Consider the following 18,503-nt stretch of genomic DNA (forward strand, 5'->3'; position numbering starts at 1 on the left):
CTAGGAAGAATGACACACTGTGCCCTCTTCCAGTGAGCTTTGGGGAGACATGAAAAGGCCTGTGATGAGATTATCATTCCATCAAATAGGTGTTTACATGATCATCAGCGAGGAAGCTGGGCTGTTACCAGAGAAAGCCAAACAGCTACACTGTTATATAACCAAGGGGTGATTTAATAATGAGCTTCTGTGGTTTTTAAAATGTTTCAATACATTATTTGAAGGTGGGTTTTTTTTCCCCAGAATTGTTCTAATCATGAAAACATTGGACAAAACAAAAAAATTGGAATAAATGCCACAAAATACAAATATATTTAACCTAGCTGTATAAAAAGTAAATTCCCGAGCCTCAACTTTGTTCACTGATCATATTTTATGACGTAGTCAACGTAGCGTCACATTTTACTCTAAAACTCTTCCTGTTTTTTTTTTTTTTTTTACTAACAGTAGGTGTAAAAATAGGTGTACAGTGGCTCCCTCTGGTGGTTTTAAGGTGAAGGTTAAACTCTAAGTCAGATCTGCTTATTTATTTACTTTTTAATGTGGTTCTTTTGCACTTATTAACTTCGTAACTAGCAGATTTTTCAAGTTTAACAAGACCATTTAAATAAATAAACCAATGGGACTTTCTCGATTGTTGTGTTATGTCATAAAAATTATGACAATAATAATAAATACATAATTAAGTAATCTAAATGTATTTTTGATCCATTAGCGCTAAAATATTGGATAACGGATAAAGTGAAATTATTTTCAAAATTAAATTTCTAGTTTTGAAATAAAATAAATGAACAGTAAAGTCGTAAAGTCGGACGCTTATATGGAAAGTCGCTCATTTTACACCAACTCAGACCTCAAAATCTAATATGGCTGCATTGCATCCAAAACTAGTTGTTCTTTTACAACCATCCTTAGTTTCGACAGGGTTTGAAAGTGCAATGAGTGCAATTAAACTGAAGTATTAGCTTGTATTGCTAAAAAGCTGTTAGCTTTACCCATGAGCACATCAATTAGCAGATCCCAGTGGTTTTGAATTTAAGTTGCTGAACTTTTACTTGTACTTGATTTAATTAAATTTAGTCTAACTTAGTAATTGACTCAGTTACATTTAACATCACATCTGTTCCTTAGTAAAATAAAGAAGAAACAAAAAAACAAACAAACAAAAAGAAAAGAAAACACCACAAGCGAAGGTGGTAATCCATCGGCTGGGTTTGCGGTCAGAGTTATCAGATTAATCTGACGTTAGTGGTGGCAGCAAAAACACATCCACCACAGCTGAAGCTTATAAAAGTTTAAAAAGCTCCTGTAATAAAGTTTGAGATCAATATCTCCTCGTTTCCTTTGTGAAATGCATAAGGGAATTTCTTCTGGTCATAAAAAAGTAACTAAGTGACTTCTACTTAAGGTAAAATTTCAATGAGGTACTTTCACTTCATTTTACACTGGTAACTCTACTTGTACTTAAGGACCATTTTTTATCAAAGTAACTATACTTTTACCTGAGTACATTATTTTGGTGCTCTTTCCACCTCTGATAATGAATAAACAAGTTTCCAACTGCATCAGCCTAAGAAACGCTGGTGAATAATAATAATAATTTCAAATAACATTTATTCTTCATACACAGCTTAAAATATGCTTTTAAGGGACTAGGCCAAAGTAATCCCGTTGATCACCTCGCTTTCAATGATTTTGTGCAAATAATGCTGTCTTTGAATATGACAAATTTCATATGTTTCAGAACAAAAAATATAAGATTACAGAATAGCACACCAAATATACTTGTTTATATTGTTTATTCACTAAGAAACGACGGACGGATGGATGGATGGATGGATGGATGGATGGATGGATGGATGGATGGACGGACGGACGGACGGACGGATGGATGGACGGACGGACGGACGGATGGATGGATGGATGGATGGATGGATGGACGGATGGACGGACGGACGGACGGACGGATGGATGGACGGATGGATGGATGAAGAATGGATGGATGGATGGATGGATGGATGGATGGACGGATGGACGGACGGACGGATGGATGGACGGATGGATGGATGAAGAATGGATGGATGGATGGATGGATGGATGGATGGACGGACGGACGGACGGACGGACGGACGGACGGACGGACGGACGGACGGACGGACGGACGGACGGACGGACGGACGGACGGATGGATGGACGGACGGACGGATGGATGGATGGATGGATGGATGGATGGATGGATGGATGGATGGATGGATGGATGGATGGACGGACGGACGGATGGATGGACGGATGGATGGATGGATGGACGGATGGATGGACGGATGGATGGATGGATGGATGGATGGATAGTTGGATGGATGGATGGATGGATGGATGGATGGATGGATCGGCAAATTGCTGAATGGATATTTACAGAATCTACTGTTTGGGCATGGAAATATAGTTGTTATTTTTTCACTGTTAAAACTTTTTAATAGTGAAACTTCTTCATTAACTTTAATCTATTTACTTTTTTAGAAACAACTGTTCATCAACGCGAATGACAGGATAAAGAAAATCCAAATTAAGGCAGTGTGTAAATTACTTTTTACCCTTTTACGACTAGCTGTTCTCATAGGAGGTATTCACTGATATCTAGTCTGTGTCAATCCTGTCAGCATATCCGACGAGATTAAGACATCAAAGGCATCCGCAACTCAATTGATCAGTCTGGACAAGTTAATACACTTCAGGACTTCTGTCACCAATCATCTGAATTCATGTGGTCCAGTTTAACTTAGGTGAAATTTTACATTTTTTCTGAAGAGATGTCTCATTTTCCTGTTTCGCGAAACATCTGCATTTTTATAACATTGATTATAGTTATATCTCTGGATTTTTCCTAACATTGGATGTAGTTTTCAAAATGTTTCTTTATTTGTTTGTAAGTTTTGTTGTTCATTAATTTTCCTAATCACATCTTGGCTTGCTCCGGTCAGACTGAGACTTATGTTTTAAAAAGCTGGATTTAATGTTAGAGAAGTTAAGATCATGACACAGAAAGATGATAACACAATTAGGTCTTCTTCTAAGTAGAGATATCTGTGTAATCTTTCTGTAATTTACAATAGCTTGTTGTAATAGCAGTAGAAGAGATTGTTTTATGTACTTATGCATCTTTTTGAAAGACGAGTTGCTGTGACCGGTGCAACATCCGGAGCCCCCTGCTTTTCCAAATGGAAATAAGTAAGTGAGCCTTTGGAGCACGCGGCCTCTACCTTATCTGTAACCGATCTGAGGATGTGCTCAGTCTTGCTTGAATGGCAGCTTTAATTACTGTGATCAAATGAATTAGACACCAATGAAGAGATAGCAGACTCTTTGTCCTCCAAATGGGGGTTGATTCATCATTAATGGGCTCTAACTGTGTCCTTCAAGACCTTTAAAAGGTTTTTTACTGTGAAGATGACGGACGGTCTAAGGCTGGTGATTAATGTTTATTGATGAGTCATGACTGGGTTACATGTGATCAAAGATGGGACACCTGAGGCCCCTCGGTAGCAACCTTCTCTGGGATTCTCACACAACCACCGACTTTCTCACTCCGGGCCGTTTGATTGAGACACGTCTCTTGTCACTCATCAACGCATGTGGACAAACTTCTCACACATGGCTCCTTTCACTGCTTTTGTCCCGCTCTCTGCTCTCGGCCATTCTTTCCCCCTGGTTACCAGTCGTCATGGTTTCTGGATCCCCTGCAGGCTCCCAAAAAAAAAAAAAAAAAGCTAGTAGGGAGGGGAGGGGGCACGGATTAAAGGCAGCCATTTTGGGGACAGCTGGACCAGGTTGGTCCCTGTTGCCCCCTGTCCCGCTTCCAGTCACTTTTTTTTTGAGGGGGGGGGAGAGGGGGAGGCTTTGTGAGAGGATTAGAGCTTCCTGTGTGTCAGCTCATTACATGGGGTGGGAAGGAGGGGATGATGGGGTGAATGCAGAGAGCGATGGAGGGAAATGAAAGAGAAAATGAAAGAGACTGCGTATGAAAGAGAGAATGACACGGGGAGAGGGAGGGAGGGGAGGGAGGGAGGTGGCTGCCTCTACAGCTGCACCCTCAATAACACTCATACAGGCTCTGATTATTCTTTTCACACACACACACACACACACACACACACACAGCGCAGGGGAACTGAAACATATTATAAGACATTGAGGGCTTAAAAGACAGAATTAGGAGACAGCCAGCCCAGCTCCTCAGACAAAGGACACCCTCCCTGCACCCGGGCCCCCCCTCCACCAATCCAGACACACACAGAGACCTGGAACAAACAAGGGAAAACTGACCAACAAGGTGCATACAGGCTCACAGAGAACAAGAGTCATGCAAGCAGAATGCTTAAACAGATAAATGAATTCACAGAGGCAGAGGCTTAAACAAGAACAGACACTCACACATGCATACAAAAAAAAAGCAACAAACCAGTCTCCACTTCGCATTGCCATTGTTTTATTTACTTTTTTTTTTTTACATCACATGGGAAGCGTGGGAACACATTCTGTCATTGCTACAAGAAAGAGAGAGGGGGGGCTTCAGAGAGAAGGCAAAGCATACAAATACTAAACTGAGCAAAGCGGGAGAATCTAGTGAGTGCATACGATTTGCGAAGGAGTGAAGCACCCTCGAGTGCGCTGAGAGAACAGCGGAACGAGTGGAGGGAGCAGTGAGCGGCTCATCCTTGTTCGGGGTTTCAGATAGCACCACAGACACACACACAGAGAAAATAAAAATAACGGGGGGGGGGGGAAGACATTCAGCATCATCAAAAAGGTTTTACTGTAACCACACGGAACTGACAATACAGCCATCGTACTCGCAACCATCGCAGGGGCGAGTTTGTTCAGCAGATGTTTTAGCAGCGTGGGACACAGTGCAACTCACAGTGCAACTCAGCACATCGGAAAACACGCGTTAAGCAGCATCAAAACAAAGGAGAGAAAACGGTAGCGAATAAAAAAAAAAAAGAAAAAGGCAACCGCAGCTTGTATGTACAGTTCAATGGCCATTAATAACTTGGCCTGTTTTGGTATGAAACGTCTGGACACTCCCTTAAAAAAAAAAAAAAAAAGAAAACAACGTATACTACTCATAAGAAATTATACAGTACATGCTGAAATGTGTCAGCAAAGCACAAGTGGACAATGCGTCGAAGGGTGTAAGATAAGGCCTCACTGTGGTCTTTGAAGTACAAAAATAGACAGCGGAAATACTACATTCACAATTTTCCTGTCATAGTACTAAAAATAATCTATACCTATTTGTCTTATACTAAATATGAGTTAGAATTACAGAATCTACAAAACCAACCTTACTCTATTAAGAATACATTCCCTTTGTCAGGATCTAGTGAAACACTTTCTATTTTGTAGCGTCCGTAGTTTCAGTGGTCACATCGGAGCCGCCGCTGGCTGGGGGCAGGTCTGTGCTGTCGCCTTTCTCGGGGACCAGTCCCTGCTTCTCCTCCTGCTGCCCAGAGGTTTTAGTTGCTGCGCTGCGATCCTCCGATGGGTCACTTTCATTGGTTTGAGCCTTGCCTGGGGCATTCGTTGAAACTCCAGGGTGCATTTTCATATGACCCTGTTGGTGAGACGTAGCAAAAGCAGCCGGTTACCATTAGGTTTAAATGAACCAATTCAAAGATAATGTGGCTAAAGTTGAATTGTTTAACCTTACCTTAAGTCCACTCCGGCTGGCATATGCCTTTCCACAGTGGGCGCAGCTGTAGGGCTTGTCAGGTCGAGCAGGCTGAGCAGGTGGTGCTGATGCTGCTGTAGAGGTCTCTGGGCTATCAGACGGCTTTTTTAGGGCAGCACAGTCCTCCTTTACAGGTGCTTCTTTACTCTCCGGTTCAGCCATGGACAGAGACTCTCTGGGTGTGGTGACGTCATTCTTCCCTTTACTATTAGGAATGTTTCTCCCTCGCGTCTCCTGTGAAACACTGCTAGCAGCCTCCTCTGCTTCCAGGGTAGCTCCGGGGCTGGCAGGAGGCGTCAGTGAAGGTACAGGATTTGCGGCTGGGGCGTTTGTGGTATGACCGGGACTGGCTGCACGCTCGCTTGTGGAAAGTTTTACATCGCTGTTAACTAGTCTGGGTGTAGCATTTTCAATGGCAGGCTTTGCAATGCAGAGGGAGAGAGGAGTGTCCTCAGAGACAGAGTCTAACTTGTCTACAACCGAATGAACGCTAGGTAAGGGCGCTTTAAACGGGCTGTCAGTGCCCAGATCTGCGTGGGTTTTCTCCTCCGTGGGACTTTCAGCTGGGGCAAGATCTGCAAGCTGCAGAGTCTTTTCAGCTCCCAGTGAGGGGGGATTACAGCTCAGAGGTGGACTAACGCTTGGAGTTGAACGCTCAGATTCCTCAGTCTTCACAGAGTCTGAGTCAGTAGCTTTGGACAGCTTAAAACAGGATGCTGAGGTGAGAGCCTCCACTGGAGACTTGGACCCTGTTGTTAAGGCAAGTGGAAGTATTTGCACCTTTGATAGGGCGCTAATAGGCTCGCTGTGACTGTCTTTAAATGCAGCACTTTCTGTTTCTGCCCCATCTTCAGGTGGCATATCCTCATCAGGTGGTATTTGGCCCCCAAGGTGCAGGCGAATGTGGTGCTGGAGAACTAAGGCATTGGTGAACTTGCGTGGGCACAGAGGGCAAGAATTGAGGGCGCGGGCATTTGGTGGCCTTGCACGATGAGTGGCCAGATGTGCTCTCAGGCTGCCCTTTGTGGAGAAAGAACGTCCGCAAAGCTTACAGGGAAAGGGACGCTCTCCCAGATGTGTGGCCTGGTGCAAGCGAAGAGCTCTGGGGCAGCTAAGAACACGCATACACACGCCACACTGATTAGCAACTGGGGCTGTGGGCAGGGAGGAAGTGGTGGTTGTAGGGCCCGAACCTGAGACTCCCTGACCAGTCATCGCAGCACTAACACTAGGGCTTAGTCCGAGAGCAGCCAGCATCTCTCTGCGATAGGCACTTGAGGTGGTGGTCAGGTCACGGACATTTGTATCCCCATTAACCTCAGCGGAGTTTTGTGAGGAGGTGGAAGGAGAGGATGCAGAAGAGCAGGAGGAGGCACCGCCTTGTGGCTGCTTTTCCAGCTTCTGCACCAGCCGCTGCAGCTTGGAAGTGTCTGAAGTCTGGGTGGAGGTCGTGGGAGCGGAGGAGGAGGGGGAGGAGGCGGATGGCTTGGGAAAAGGAGGGAAGGGGAAGGGTAGCTGATGAGGTAAAGAGAGGTGGGAAGTGGATGGGTGGCCTGGCGGCCTTAGAAGTGCAAGGTGGTGGGGGGAAGCACCTCCAGGGAAAAGTATCTTAGGGAGATGGGCAAGCTGGGAGTAGGGTGAAGTAGGGTGGAGAGCAGAGTGGGGAGGAGTGTTTTCATCAAACCGCTGCTGTTTAGCTCCTTTATACTGACTAGAAGTAGAAGAGGAAGAAGGAGATGACGACGACAGAGCAGTGCTGGTTGTGCTGGCAGCAGCTGCTGAGGCTCTGTTTAACTGTAGCAGGGAATGAGCTGTGGAGAGAAGAGCCATGTCCACCGAGGGGGGCAGAGGTAGAGAGGACGGCGAGGGCCGAGTCGAGCCACCAGACAGTAGTCCTAAAGCCATGCTCTCTGTTATGCCGGGAACACTTCCTTTCACGCCGTTATATGCCTCGTCATCATCAGCCCGCCGTTTTCGCCTCCTTGGACCTGCACCTGGAGCTGAGCCACTCTGTGTCTGCTCTGAAAGTGCGGGGGGCAGCAGAGAGAGGGACAACTCCGGGTTCTGCTCTCTGTGTCTCAGGAAATGGGCTTTGAGGTTCCCTCTGGTTGTAAAACGACTCAGGCACACCGGACACTGGTAGGGCCTTTCCCCCGTATGCGACCTCAGATGAATCTGGAGGGAGGAATCGCTGCTTAGGACTTTCCCACAGAACCTGCAGACATGCTGAGGGCGGCCTGACGAGGAGGCAGAGGAGAGGGACGAGCTGGACTGAAGATCCTGCGAGTGACTGGTCGTGGAGAGGGGAGGAGTTTGGAAGCTGATGGCGCTGCTGTGACCAAACGAAGAGCCGTTGGATGATTTCTCATGGAGGTAGCGTGGCGACAGACCCAGAGACAGCGATAGCGGATGCAGGGAGGCAACAGATGAATTGATGCTTGAGGAAATAGCTAAGGCAGAGGACGATGACAATGAGCTGGAAGTGGAGGAGGATTGGAGCATTTCTCCATTGATAAGTGAAGCACCTGATTTGGAGACGGCTGGCTGAGGGAAGAGGGAAGATGGAAGTCCAGTCAAAAGGGATGAAGCCGTGGTTACTGGAGTATTGGTTGAAGGATGTGTAGGTGATGAAGATGTATTTCCAGTGGACTTCTGGTTGCTGTCTGCCCCACTGGCTTGTGCGCCGTTATCTTGGCCAAAGACAGCTCCTCCGAGCCTGAGGACGTGCCGACAGATCTCCTCTGTTATCTGCATCTGGTGGATTTGCCGCTGCTGGAGGACCCTCAGTTCTTCTAAGAGCACCGCCAGGGTTGGAGGCACCTGGATCTGCCCCTGCTCCCCTGTCGAGAGGGAAGACTGCTGCTGACCAGGACTGGAGCTGTCTGGCTGAGGTTGCTGAGTGGAGGAGGAAGAAGAAGAGGAGGAAGAGGTAGTAGTGGTGGCAGAGCTGCCCATTGGGGGAGAGGTCATGGTGGCGTGTGTGTTGACTTGGTGGTTCAGGCTGTGGGTACCAGAGGATTGATCCAGGGGAGGAGGTGACTGAGTCTGGGAAGACAGCGATGGGTGAGGGAAGTCTGGCGAGAGGGAGGAGTGGGTGTTGGGGAGGGACGTGGTGAAGGGAGCGATGTGGCTGGGCCAGTGGGGAGGAGGTGAGCTCTCGCTGGGCAAGGAAGGCGCGTGGAGCCCTCCAGGGGACGGGCGAGTGGCCAGGGGAGGCTGGCAGTCTTGCAGCGAGGTGGGAGATGAGGAGGAGGAACCTGACGAGGTTAGGTCTGATCCCAGGGAGGTGGATGGTGACTTTAGGCTGAGATGGTCATCTGAAGATTGACAGAAAAACAAAAATATTATTTAATCAACCGGGACCAAAAAAAAAAAAGGGTATTTATTCACAAAGAAACTGTTTTGTAAAACTCTGTTCCCAATACCAAGCAACACGTCAAGTCCCTTTCAAAGACTGTTTACCTCGCTGACTTTAGTTATTGTTTACAAAATTTAGTTTGCAAACTTGTCCGCATACCAGAAGATACAGTTACAGCTTCAAAAGAAAACACCCGCCTGGAAATGACCTCCAACAAGCAAATAAACAAGTGGACGAGACTCGCAGTCCACCAGTCTTTGAAATGTCTCGTCTCAATCTGTGCTCTCTGGAGCAAAACTCTTCAAACATCTTGCGCACACAAAAAAAAAGCTCACAGACCACCTTGTTGCTATGGCAGCACATTTTAAAGGACAATGGACATCACCTAGACAACCCATAACCCCTCTTAACCCAGCCCCCCTCCCGGCAGCAGTTACGTCTTTCATCTCCCTATTCACCCTCCCCCCTTACGTCACACTGGCGGTCGAGGGTCAGGCCATGCTAAGGGTTCTGGGTACTGTCCACATGCTCTGATTGGTCAACTAATCTGACCTCTGCCGCCCAGGGGTCAAATTCTTTCAGAATCTTGAGCACAGAGTGAGAAAGAGTAAAAAGAAGAAGAAAAAAAGAAGGGGGAGGGTAACAACAAAGGAGAGACAAACTAACTACTCCCTCCTGGAGAGGTATAGTGATGGAATGAAAGACTGTACCTTGAAGAAATTCCCTCCCTGTTATTTAGAAACAAACACGCACCTGCGGGGAAACATACAGCAAACTAAACACGCCGAACACACACGTCTATTTCTGATGGTTTCTACCTGCAGAGCGTTGTGCCTGCACAGTACATGGGATTACGAAGCTTAACTTGGCAATAGTGCGTGAAACCCTTTTCTCAACCCCCTGAACCCCCCAGCTGTGCAGAAGTATACAGTCAATGGAGCTGGGAAAGAAAGGGGGAGGGAGGAGGCATTGTTAGGGTGAAAAATCGGGGGAAAGAGAGCTGCATAAGGGAGAAAAGTATGGATGAAAAGCAAAAGACGAAGACAATGCAAGAGTGGAAGATTAATCTTTAGCCCAAAATAAAAAGCACTGCCTTCCCTTCCCCCTGACCATGCAGGTTATTGTGAGTGCTCCATGCGGATCGTAGAGCTTCAGAGTTAAGGGAATGCAGCCTGTTGGTTTTCTTAAAGATGGGCAGCTTGTGAAATTGACCAACATACCTTTGTGGTCAGGAGGGAACTTTGTAGGCATCCACCAAAGTGCCTCAGGCTATTTTTGGTGTGAGGAAGTGCGCAAAATGGTCAAACGGCTTTAAATCAGGAAGACTATTTTAATTGTTTAAACTTTTCTTGGTCTATGAACTGAGATGCATTCTTTGTAAAGTGATCATGCAAACATAAATGCATTAGTAACAACCATACATTTTCCTTCTATTGTTTTTTTTTTTTTTTTATCTCAAAAAGTGAATTACTAGTAGAGCCTCTTCATTTCTCAGAAACAGAACAGGTTTTAAACGAAAATCCAATTTAAATGTGGATTCTCACCTTGCATGAGCTTCGGGCCCCCCGGATCTGCGTTGACGAGTTGCTGGGGTCTCTTCTGTTTCCGGCGTGACATGATTCACGGCGAGTCAGACAGAGAGGGGGGCATCAGCCGCTCCAACGGCACCAGACACGTTTTTTTGCGCACTTGAACGAGCCCCTGCGCGCATTCAATATCCCAAAGGAGCGCAGGTCTCGCAGGTTCTCGGGTAAACCCTTAGACGAGAAGAAGGGGAAATCTCTGCAGCGCGGGATTTCATGGAAGAAAGTTGAAAAAGGACAACAAAAAAAGAAGAGTTGCTGTATGGAAATCCGCCTGGCAGCACCGTGTCATATGGAGCTTCGGTGTGTGTGTGGCTGTTTTCTAAAGTCCCTTCTCCCCCCCCCCCCCCCCCCCAGCTTCAAAAAGAAAAAAAAAAAACTTGTCCAATTTGTGCCCCTCCTCTCCTACTGCTGCATGCATACACACACACACACACACACACACACACACACACACACACACTGAACCACTCCTTGTTCAATGATATTTGCATCTCAATAGCGTGTAACACACAACCTCCCTGGGTCTCTTTTCCCTTCCCTCTCAGCTTTATTTTTTTTTCTCCCTTTACACTCACACAGAAGCTATAAACTTTTTTTAAAAAAAAAACGCGACAATGGGCGTTAAGGCTGCTGGACGCCCTAAAAACAAATTTAAGAGGACATAAGTGCTGACTTTTTTTAATGGGGGTAAAAAAAAAGAAAACGCTTTGATGAGTTCATAGGGTAATTAAGTGATAATTGATCAAACTACAACAAAGAGTAAACAAATCTAACAATTGACTCCCGGTTTAAACAATGATTAAGGGAAGAAAATGGAGTCATATTATGTGCGTGGCAGGTGGCGTTGTAAAAAAAAAAAATTCCGACTTTTCGGTGTGGTTATGGCGCAAGAGGCGCTCTTTCTAATGTTTGATTTCCATAGGGCCAATTATCAACAGCAGCGCTGTGCGCAAAGTGAGGCCATTCCACATCCAAGCATGTAATTCGTGTGTTATCACCGAGAGCATAATACAACTCCCCACTCCACCCCTTCAAAAAAAAAAAAAAAAAAAAGCCCGCATCTTACACTGGAGCTCTATTTAAAAGGAAGAGAATAGATGGGGAATCACTGACAATGGCGAGCTGGACACAGTTGAGTGAGCATCTCCCCTCTCTCACTGTGAACCCCCGGATCCACGGCTGCACAGCACAATGCCCCTCTTTCACCCCCTGCCTTTACTCCTGTACCACGTGGAGAGATGGATAAAAGAGCTACAGAGAGAGAGAGAGGGAGAGAGAGAGGAGGAGGTGGTGGAGGTACCATGTTTAAGTAACGTTTAAAACATACAGGGCAACTATTACAGTTTAACCTACCCTTCACTACAAAGTGCTGCTGAATTAAATTAAATTTAATTAAAATAACAAATAGAACATCATTTATTTATTTTTGTAACCATCAAAGCTAACACTCACCATTTATAGTGTTTGAAAGAGAAATATTTTTTTCTTCACTGTCCCACATTAAAAAAGAAGAAACTTTTCATGTTTAATGTCTTGTAGAATTTCCAGAATCATTTCTATTCCCTAAATGCCAGGATTTTGTAGAAAATGTCTTATAATTGACTTTCCTTCCTTAAAGTCTGTTTTAACATGCCCACAGCGGACATGCTCCTCTATGGAAATAATTGTGTATCAGCGTGAGAATGTCCCACCATTGTACCTTTCTCTGCGTCCCAGGAATTCAAACTCAGGAGAAAAAAAAAGCTAAAGATCCTGGGCACTCAGAGGGGAAGAAGCCATTACGCTAATGCCAACTTACAACATCTAGACCAGGGGTGTCCAACCCCAGTCCTCCAGAGCCGGTGTCCTGAAACTTTTAGAGGTTTCCCTGGCCCCACACACCTGAATCAAATAGCACAATTAGCTCCTCAGTATGCAGTCAGGTTGTTCAGAGTCCTGCTAATTAACTGATTATTTGACTCAGGTGTGTCAGACCAGGGACACATCTAAAGGTTGCAGGACACCGGCTCTCGAGGACTGGAGGTGGGACACCCTTGATCTAGACTATAGCTTGCAAATGCAATCAAGCCCTTCATTTTCTGGAGACATGTCCTGTGGTCTAATGACTTAGAAAAAGTGTCTCTGCGTTTGACCCTTAGGGAGCACCGGGGTGCCGTTGTACACATTCTGGGGCTAAGGGTCCACTCTGCCTGTCTGTGGGAATCAAACCCAGAAACTTGCAGCCCTTCCAGGATGCAAGCACCCTGTTCTAACCACTAGGCCGCTACCATATATATATAGTATATATATATATATATATATATATATATATATAGATATATCTTATATATAAGATATATATATCTATATATATATATATATATATAATATAGAGAGAGAGAGATAGAGAGAGAGAGCGGGAAGAGAGAGAGAGAGAGAGAGCGGGAGAGAGAGAGAGAGAGATCTGGAAGAGAGAGAGAGAGAGAGAGAGAGCGGGAAGAGAGAGAGAGAGCGGGAAGAGAGAGAGAGAGAGAGAGAGAGAGAGAGAGAGAGAGGAAAGAGAGAGAGAGAGAGAGAGCTGAAAGAGAGAGAGAGAGAGAGAGAGAGAGAGAGAGAGAGAAAGAGAGAAGAGAGAGAGAGGAGAGAGAGAGAGAGAGAGAGAGAGAGAGAGAGAGAGAGAGAGAGAGAGAAGAGAGAGAGAGAGAGAAGAGAAGAGAGAGAGAGAGAGAGAGAGAGAGATCTCTCTAGAGAGAGATAGATCTCTACTCTCTCTATCTCTCTCTCTAATAGATCTATATATATATATCTCTCTCTAAAGATATAATAATCTATATATATATATATATATATATATATATATATATATATATATATATATATATATATATATATATATATATTAAAGATATATATATTAAAGAGAATTTTAATACACAAATTATTTTCAGGTATATGGGTACAATGACCCAGCATTACTGCTTTACGTTTCTTATTCTTGTCATTTGTTATTGGTCACATTGTCCATTTTACTTATAGTGCATAAGATCAAAGTTATTCCTTTGAAGGTTACAGTACTGAGGTACTTTACCATCATAGTGCTACTCAGTCGTTTTTAGTGCCGGAGTCTTGCTTATTTTTGCTGAGCTGTTACCAACCAGTCAGATTGAAGCTTTGCTTCCTCGTCACCTGTTGCTAACAGCTGCCAGAGGAAGGATAAAGTGGGGAAAGCTAGCCGTTGACTGGTAAAAGTTGAGTTTTTTATGTAGAGGAGGAGAGTATTATAGAGAAGTCAAATTGTTAAATAGAGAGAAAAAAAAAAAACGACTTTAATAAACCCAGACAGGGGATATGAAAACAGAACAAAGCCAATTTAGCTTTAGTTAGTGGGTAAAGCTAAACGTTATTAGCTAAACGTTATTAGCTAAACGTTTATTAGCTAAACTTTATTAGCTCTCTCTCTAGTTTTTAGCATCAGCTGGAAATGTAGCTTAATTTCAAATGTTTACACTGCAGAAAAACTTATATGAATTTATTATGCAGCATTCCTACTTTAGAAAAACAAAACTGATAGATAAGATTGTGTTAAGAAACAAAGTATTTTGGGTTCAAAGTGAAGTTAGCATTTATTAGGAGCCGAAGTAGCCGCACACTTGGTCAGAATAAACCCTCTAATGTCCTTATTTGATGTACAATAGTTTGAAAAATGCTTTTCAAGAAGATTAATTAGCACAGTTTTTAGTACTTATTGAATTACTTCCTAATTTAAAATACATATAAGTTTTAATTTCATTTTGTTTAAATGTAGACATAAACCTAGGCCAGTTTAGGAGGATAGACAGTGTTATATTACTAGAATTGGGTGAAATTGTGACAATTCTTTCAAAAGAAACACATAAACATACTAAAACTCTACATCCTAAATCTTTTAAAAGTTGAACCTGTTGCTATTGAGCTGTCATAATTCACCATGTAGTGCCCTGAACTCAGGTACCCCAGGTGTCCATGGTGTTAACAGGTTGAGTTTGTTTTGACAGTTTTGCTCCTTTTTTTTCTCCAGAGTGATGGCCATGTCTCTCGGTGATGACACGCTGCTGTGCAACTACCCAAAGTGTCGGGCCAAGCTGAGCGGCTTCGCCTGGGTCACAGCCTGCTCTCACGTTTTCTGCGACCAGCACGGCTCTGGGGAGTTCAGCCGCTCTCCTGCCATCTGCCCGGCGTGCTCCTCTGCCCTGTCCGGCAAGCTGGACATTGTGAGGACAGAGCTGTCGCCCTCTGAGGAATACAAAGCCATGGTGCTGGCAGGTCTGCGACCAGACATAGTCCTGGACATCACTTCTCGCGCTCTTGCCTTCTGGAGCTATCAGGTCAACCACCTCCCTGTACATGCGTGCATTTCACACTAATGCAATCTTGGTTTTACAATGTCCACCGTTGCTCTGTGTCCTCCCTGAAAGCAGCGCCTAAGTTGCCAGGTCTTTATGAGTACAGGTCCATCAGGAGCGTATGTATCAAGAGTACAGCCTGTCCCGCGCCGACACACAGCTGAAGCAGATGGAGAAGGTTCTGACCCAGCAGAACCAGAGCAGAGAACTAGAACTCACCGCCATGAGGGGAGAGATTACCTCACTGAAGAAAGTAAGTAAGCTGCCGCTCTGCGTCACCTTTTGACGCGATCATCCAGGTAGGCTCGTATTAAAGCAATGTCAGGACGAAGTTTTCGTCGCACAGAGAGAAACAGCATCAAGTTTCTGTCTAATGGGAAAAGAAAATATATATATAAAGCAGGGTTCCCGCGGATCCTTAAAAAGTCTTAAAAGGCATTGAATTCTGTAGCTTAAAACTAAGGCCTTCATTGGCATTAAAATGTCTTAAATCAGTCTTTCTTAGGTCTTAAAATTGTTACCAGGTCATAAATAGGATTTAATTTTTGTAATCCTTACCAAACAGTAAAATAATTGACACAATTATATTTTTTTAAATATACTGAACGGCTCAATGTAACCATTATTGGTTCCGTCCCAATAGCAGAACCAATAAAAACCGGACCATAACTGGGAAAAAGAGTTGGCACTGGTTATGTTGTGGTTTTTAAAACTGATTTATAGTTTATTTTAGTAGGGAACAAAACAAAGTTTGTGAATTCAGTTCAGTAGTTGTTAAAAAATATATCTGTAATTTGTGTTTTTTAGCTTTCTTCCTATATGAAATGTTTTTCAAAATTTTAAACATGTCTACTGAGCCAGAAAGTAATGGTTTATGTTAAAATAAACATTTGGGTGAAGTTGTCGCAACCAGGTTTTTCTTGTTTATCGTGAATTTGGTCTTAACTTTTTATTTCAAGTGGCATTAAAAAGTCTTGAATTTAACTTGCCTTATGCTGTAGGAACCCTGATAAAGGTACTTATGCTTAAGGGTTCATAGGAATCACTGTCATCATGACTTTACCCAACTTCGCTGTCTGAACCCTTTTGCTCAGGTGATGGAAGAGTACAAGAGGAAGTACAGTGAGGTGTCGGAGAGGCTGATGGAGAGGAACAGGCAGTACCAGAAGCTGCAGGGGTTGTATGACTCCCTGAGGCTGCGTAACATGGTGGTGGGAGCCGGGGACCGAGAGATGCCCCAAGCACATGGAAATCCAAACTCAAGCATCGGTATTCCTGATACGCTACTCTTTGTTTCACGTTTTCAAACGGTTGTCTGATAGTTGGCTTGGAAACATTCACAAAGAACGGCCATTTATTTTTATTAAGTCCACCTACCTGCTCTGAATCAATAGGCACAAAATGACGGGACGCGAACACGCGTTTTGCTAGAGCTGGTCCCAACATTCGAAGCACGTCATACAAAGTCATTACAATGAGAGAAAAAAATGATTACTAGAATCACCCGTCCATCGCCTACACCCATTTGTCTGTGCAGGGTCACGGCAGGGGGGGGCTGGTGCCTGTCTCCAGCGGTCATTGCACTCCAACACAGCCCAGTCATCCTAACACGTTCAAGTGCATATAACTCAATTCAATACTAGTTATAATAAATAAGTCAAACTAAACTGATCATTAAATGCCAATTGGTTACAAACTATGTAAGAATTATGCCCTGTTGATTGGATCCAATCCTTGACGTTTCAGCAATCCCTTATTCTGAGCAAGCATGTTGCGTCATGTTGTCGTTTCCCCTCTTCGGTTGTGAGGACAGAACACAGACAGAATAATCATTGGAGTATTGGGTCAGGGGTACTTTCTATCGGAGAGAGCAATAGTTTAGTTAAGGATAACACTAGGTTTTGCTGTAATGTAGGAGAAGGAGCTAAATGTAGGAATGTCGGCCAGGGATACTTTCTATAGGAAAAAATAAATAGTACATAAAATTAATGGCAACATTTTCCTCAGTCTAGGGAATAGATGCGTCTAAACTAAGTGGTACTAGGCCAGTTGTAAGATTAAGGAAAAAAGGAGAGTTTACACAGTTAATGGCAGCAGTAGCGCTCTCAATTGAATGGAAGATACACAGCTAAACAAAGAAGGGCTGGACCAGGAGTACTTTCTGTTGGAAATGAAAACAAAGAGATATGTCATTATTTTTAATTACACCCGTTAGAAAACAAGTGGCAGCAACATTTCCCGATCCCGTTTGTGCCTACCTGGTTTGTGCCCGCATGTGTTGAGTGTTAGCTAACAGTTCTGCACTTTGATCAAAGACTGCGTATTAGATCCTTCCTGATGTCGTGCAGTAAAGTCACAGCATGGTCCTCTGAGTGTGCTGCTTCCTGCCCCGCTGAACACCAGAGCCATTAAATTGTGGTTTTCAGCCTCTTTAAAGCAAAGATGCAGGATTCGACTTTAACATCATGTGTAGCAGGTGTAAAGTCAAAACCTGAGCAGATATGTTTGCACATGGTGGTAAAGCTATTTCCATCTGTTCTCTATTCTGACGGCTTTATTATCTTCTATATAATCCACTGTCTGTTTAAAAAGAGTAAGCAACAATGTCATAAGTAGCGTTTCAAACAGCGTAACAATACCGCTGGATGCAGGCAGTAGTTAAAGGTGGCTCACTTTTAAGGGGTAAAAATTATAAGCGATGACCAAAATCACCAGCCAAGGGGTTAAGAGAAGATATTAACATTATATCCGCACTGGTAAAAAAAGAAGAGGTTTGTAAACTGTGTTTTAAAGACATTGTCTTCAGGAATAAATCTAGAGGTCATGTTGATCAGTCCCAATAAATAAAACATCTGACTGTATCCTGTTTCGCCCAGCGATGGCTCAGCAGGCGACCCCTCAGAGAAGCCCTCACTTCCTCGCCGCTGGCCCCGCCGGTGACGGCCGCTTCTTCTCCTGCCTGGAGTCTGAAGGAGCCAAGGCCTTCTTCCAGTTCAGCTCCCCGGCCAGGGACAACAGCCGGCCCTTCCTCACCAAGCACTGAAAGCAAAACTTTACTTCCACGCTCGCCGTTGTTCCTGCCGAGCCCTGATGGCTTCTAAATACTGGAAGTGTATTTATTGAATGTACTATTATAGTAATTCTTGCATTTGTTGACTATATTATATGTTTTAGTAACTTACCTTGAAGTTAGGGGTAAAACTGTTAACTTGGACTTGTTTGTGTAGTTCTTCTAGTTCGTGTTGACTAAGGTGATTCAGCAGCTGCACTGATATTTTTTTTCTTTTTCTGCCACTGAAAAGCACTTCAATAGACTGATAGATTCCTTACTGAAGATCCAGAATGTTTACCAGGACACCTTAATAAACAACCAGAGCTGGCGACTAAGCGGTAAATCTAGGCTGACCAAAGGTTTGGCTGAGCAGCAATGAAATGACAGCTTTACAGAACAAAACAGAGCTGGATTCCAC

At 44.2% G+C, this 18,503-nt stretch overlaps 2 protein-coding genes across 3 annotated transcripts; one reads left to right on the forward strand and one right to left on the reverse strand.

Moving 5' to 3' along the window:
- Positions 1 to 4,466: 4,466 nt before the first annotated feature.
- si:ch211-212k18.5 (sal-like protein 4) lies at positions 4,467 to 11,895 on the reverse strand. Its single transcript, XM_036146371.1, has 4 exons — positions 11,786 to 11,895; positions 10,631 to 10,868; positions 5,708 to 9,045; positions 4,467 to 5,611 (listed from the first exon to the last, which is right to left on the reverse strand). The coding sequence occupies exons 2-4, from the start codon at positions 10,701 to 10,703 to the stop codon at positions 5,393 to 5,395; spliced, it is 3,630 nt and encodes a 1,209-aa protein (XP_036002264.1). The 5' UTR covers positions 10,704 to 10,868; positions 11,786 to 11,895; the 3' UTR covers positions 4,467 to 5,392.
- Positions 11,896 to 13,808: 1,913 nt separating this feature from the next.
- LOC105929759 (E3 ubiquitin-protein ligase CCNB1IP1) lies at positions 13,809 to 18,502 on the forward strand. 2 transcript variants are annotated; one of them, XM_012867659.3, is made up of 5 exons: positions 13,809 to 13,893; positions 14,709 to 15,015; positions 15,140 to 15,286; positions 16,128 to 16,302; positions 17,910 to 18,502. In XM_012867659.3, the coding sequence occupies exons 2-5, from the start codon at positions 14,713 to 14,715 to the stop codon at positions 18,074 to 18,076; spliced, it is 792 nt and encodes a 263-aa protein (XP_012723113.1). In that variant the 5' UTR covers positions 13,809 to 13,893; positions 14,709 to 14,712; the 3' UTR covers positions 18,077 to 18,502. The 2 variants fall into 2 exon arrangements, with proteins under 2 accessions (XP_012723113.1, XP_021174738.1); XM_021319063.2 differs by having other exon boundaries at positions 13,853 to 13,900.
- The last annotated feature ends 1 nt before the right edge of the window (position 18,503 follows it).

The sequence above is a fragment of the Fundulus heteroclitus genome, chromosome 14 (genome assembly GCF_011125445.2).
Source record: "Fundulus heteroclitus isolate FHET01 chromosome 14, MU-UCD_Fhet_4.1, whole genome shotgun sequence".
Classification (NCBI taxonomy): domain Eukaryota; kingdom Metazoa; phylum Chordata; class Actinopteri; order Cyprinodontiformes; family Fundulidae; genus Fundulus; species Fundulus heteroclitus.

Coding starts and splice junctions, on each gene's coding strand:
- si:ch211-212k18.5 (XM_036146371.1), bottom strand. CDS start 10,703: ATGTCACGCCGGAAACAGAAGAGACCCCAGCAACTCGTCAACGCAGAT. Junction 9,046..10,630: donor GGGCCCGAAGCTCATGCAAG/GTGAGAATCCAC, acceptor GTCAATCTTCAG/ATGACCATCTCAGCCTAAAG. Junction 5,612..5,707: donor CCAGCCGGAGTGGACTTAAG/GTAAGGTTAAAC, acceptor TCTCACCAACAG/GGTCATATGAAAATGCACCC.
- LOC105929759 (XM_012867659.3), top strand. CDS start 14,713: ATGGCCATGTCTCTCGGTGATGACACGCTGCTGTGCAACTACCCAAAG. Junction 15,287..16,127: donor AGATTACCTCACTGAAGAAA/GTAAGTAAGCTG, acceptor CCTTTTGCTCAG/GTGATGGAAGAGTACAAGAG. Junction 16,303..17,909: donor AAATCCAAACTCAAGCATCG/GTATTCCTGATA, acceptor TGTTTCGCCCAG/CGATGGCTCAGCAGGCGACC.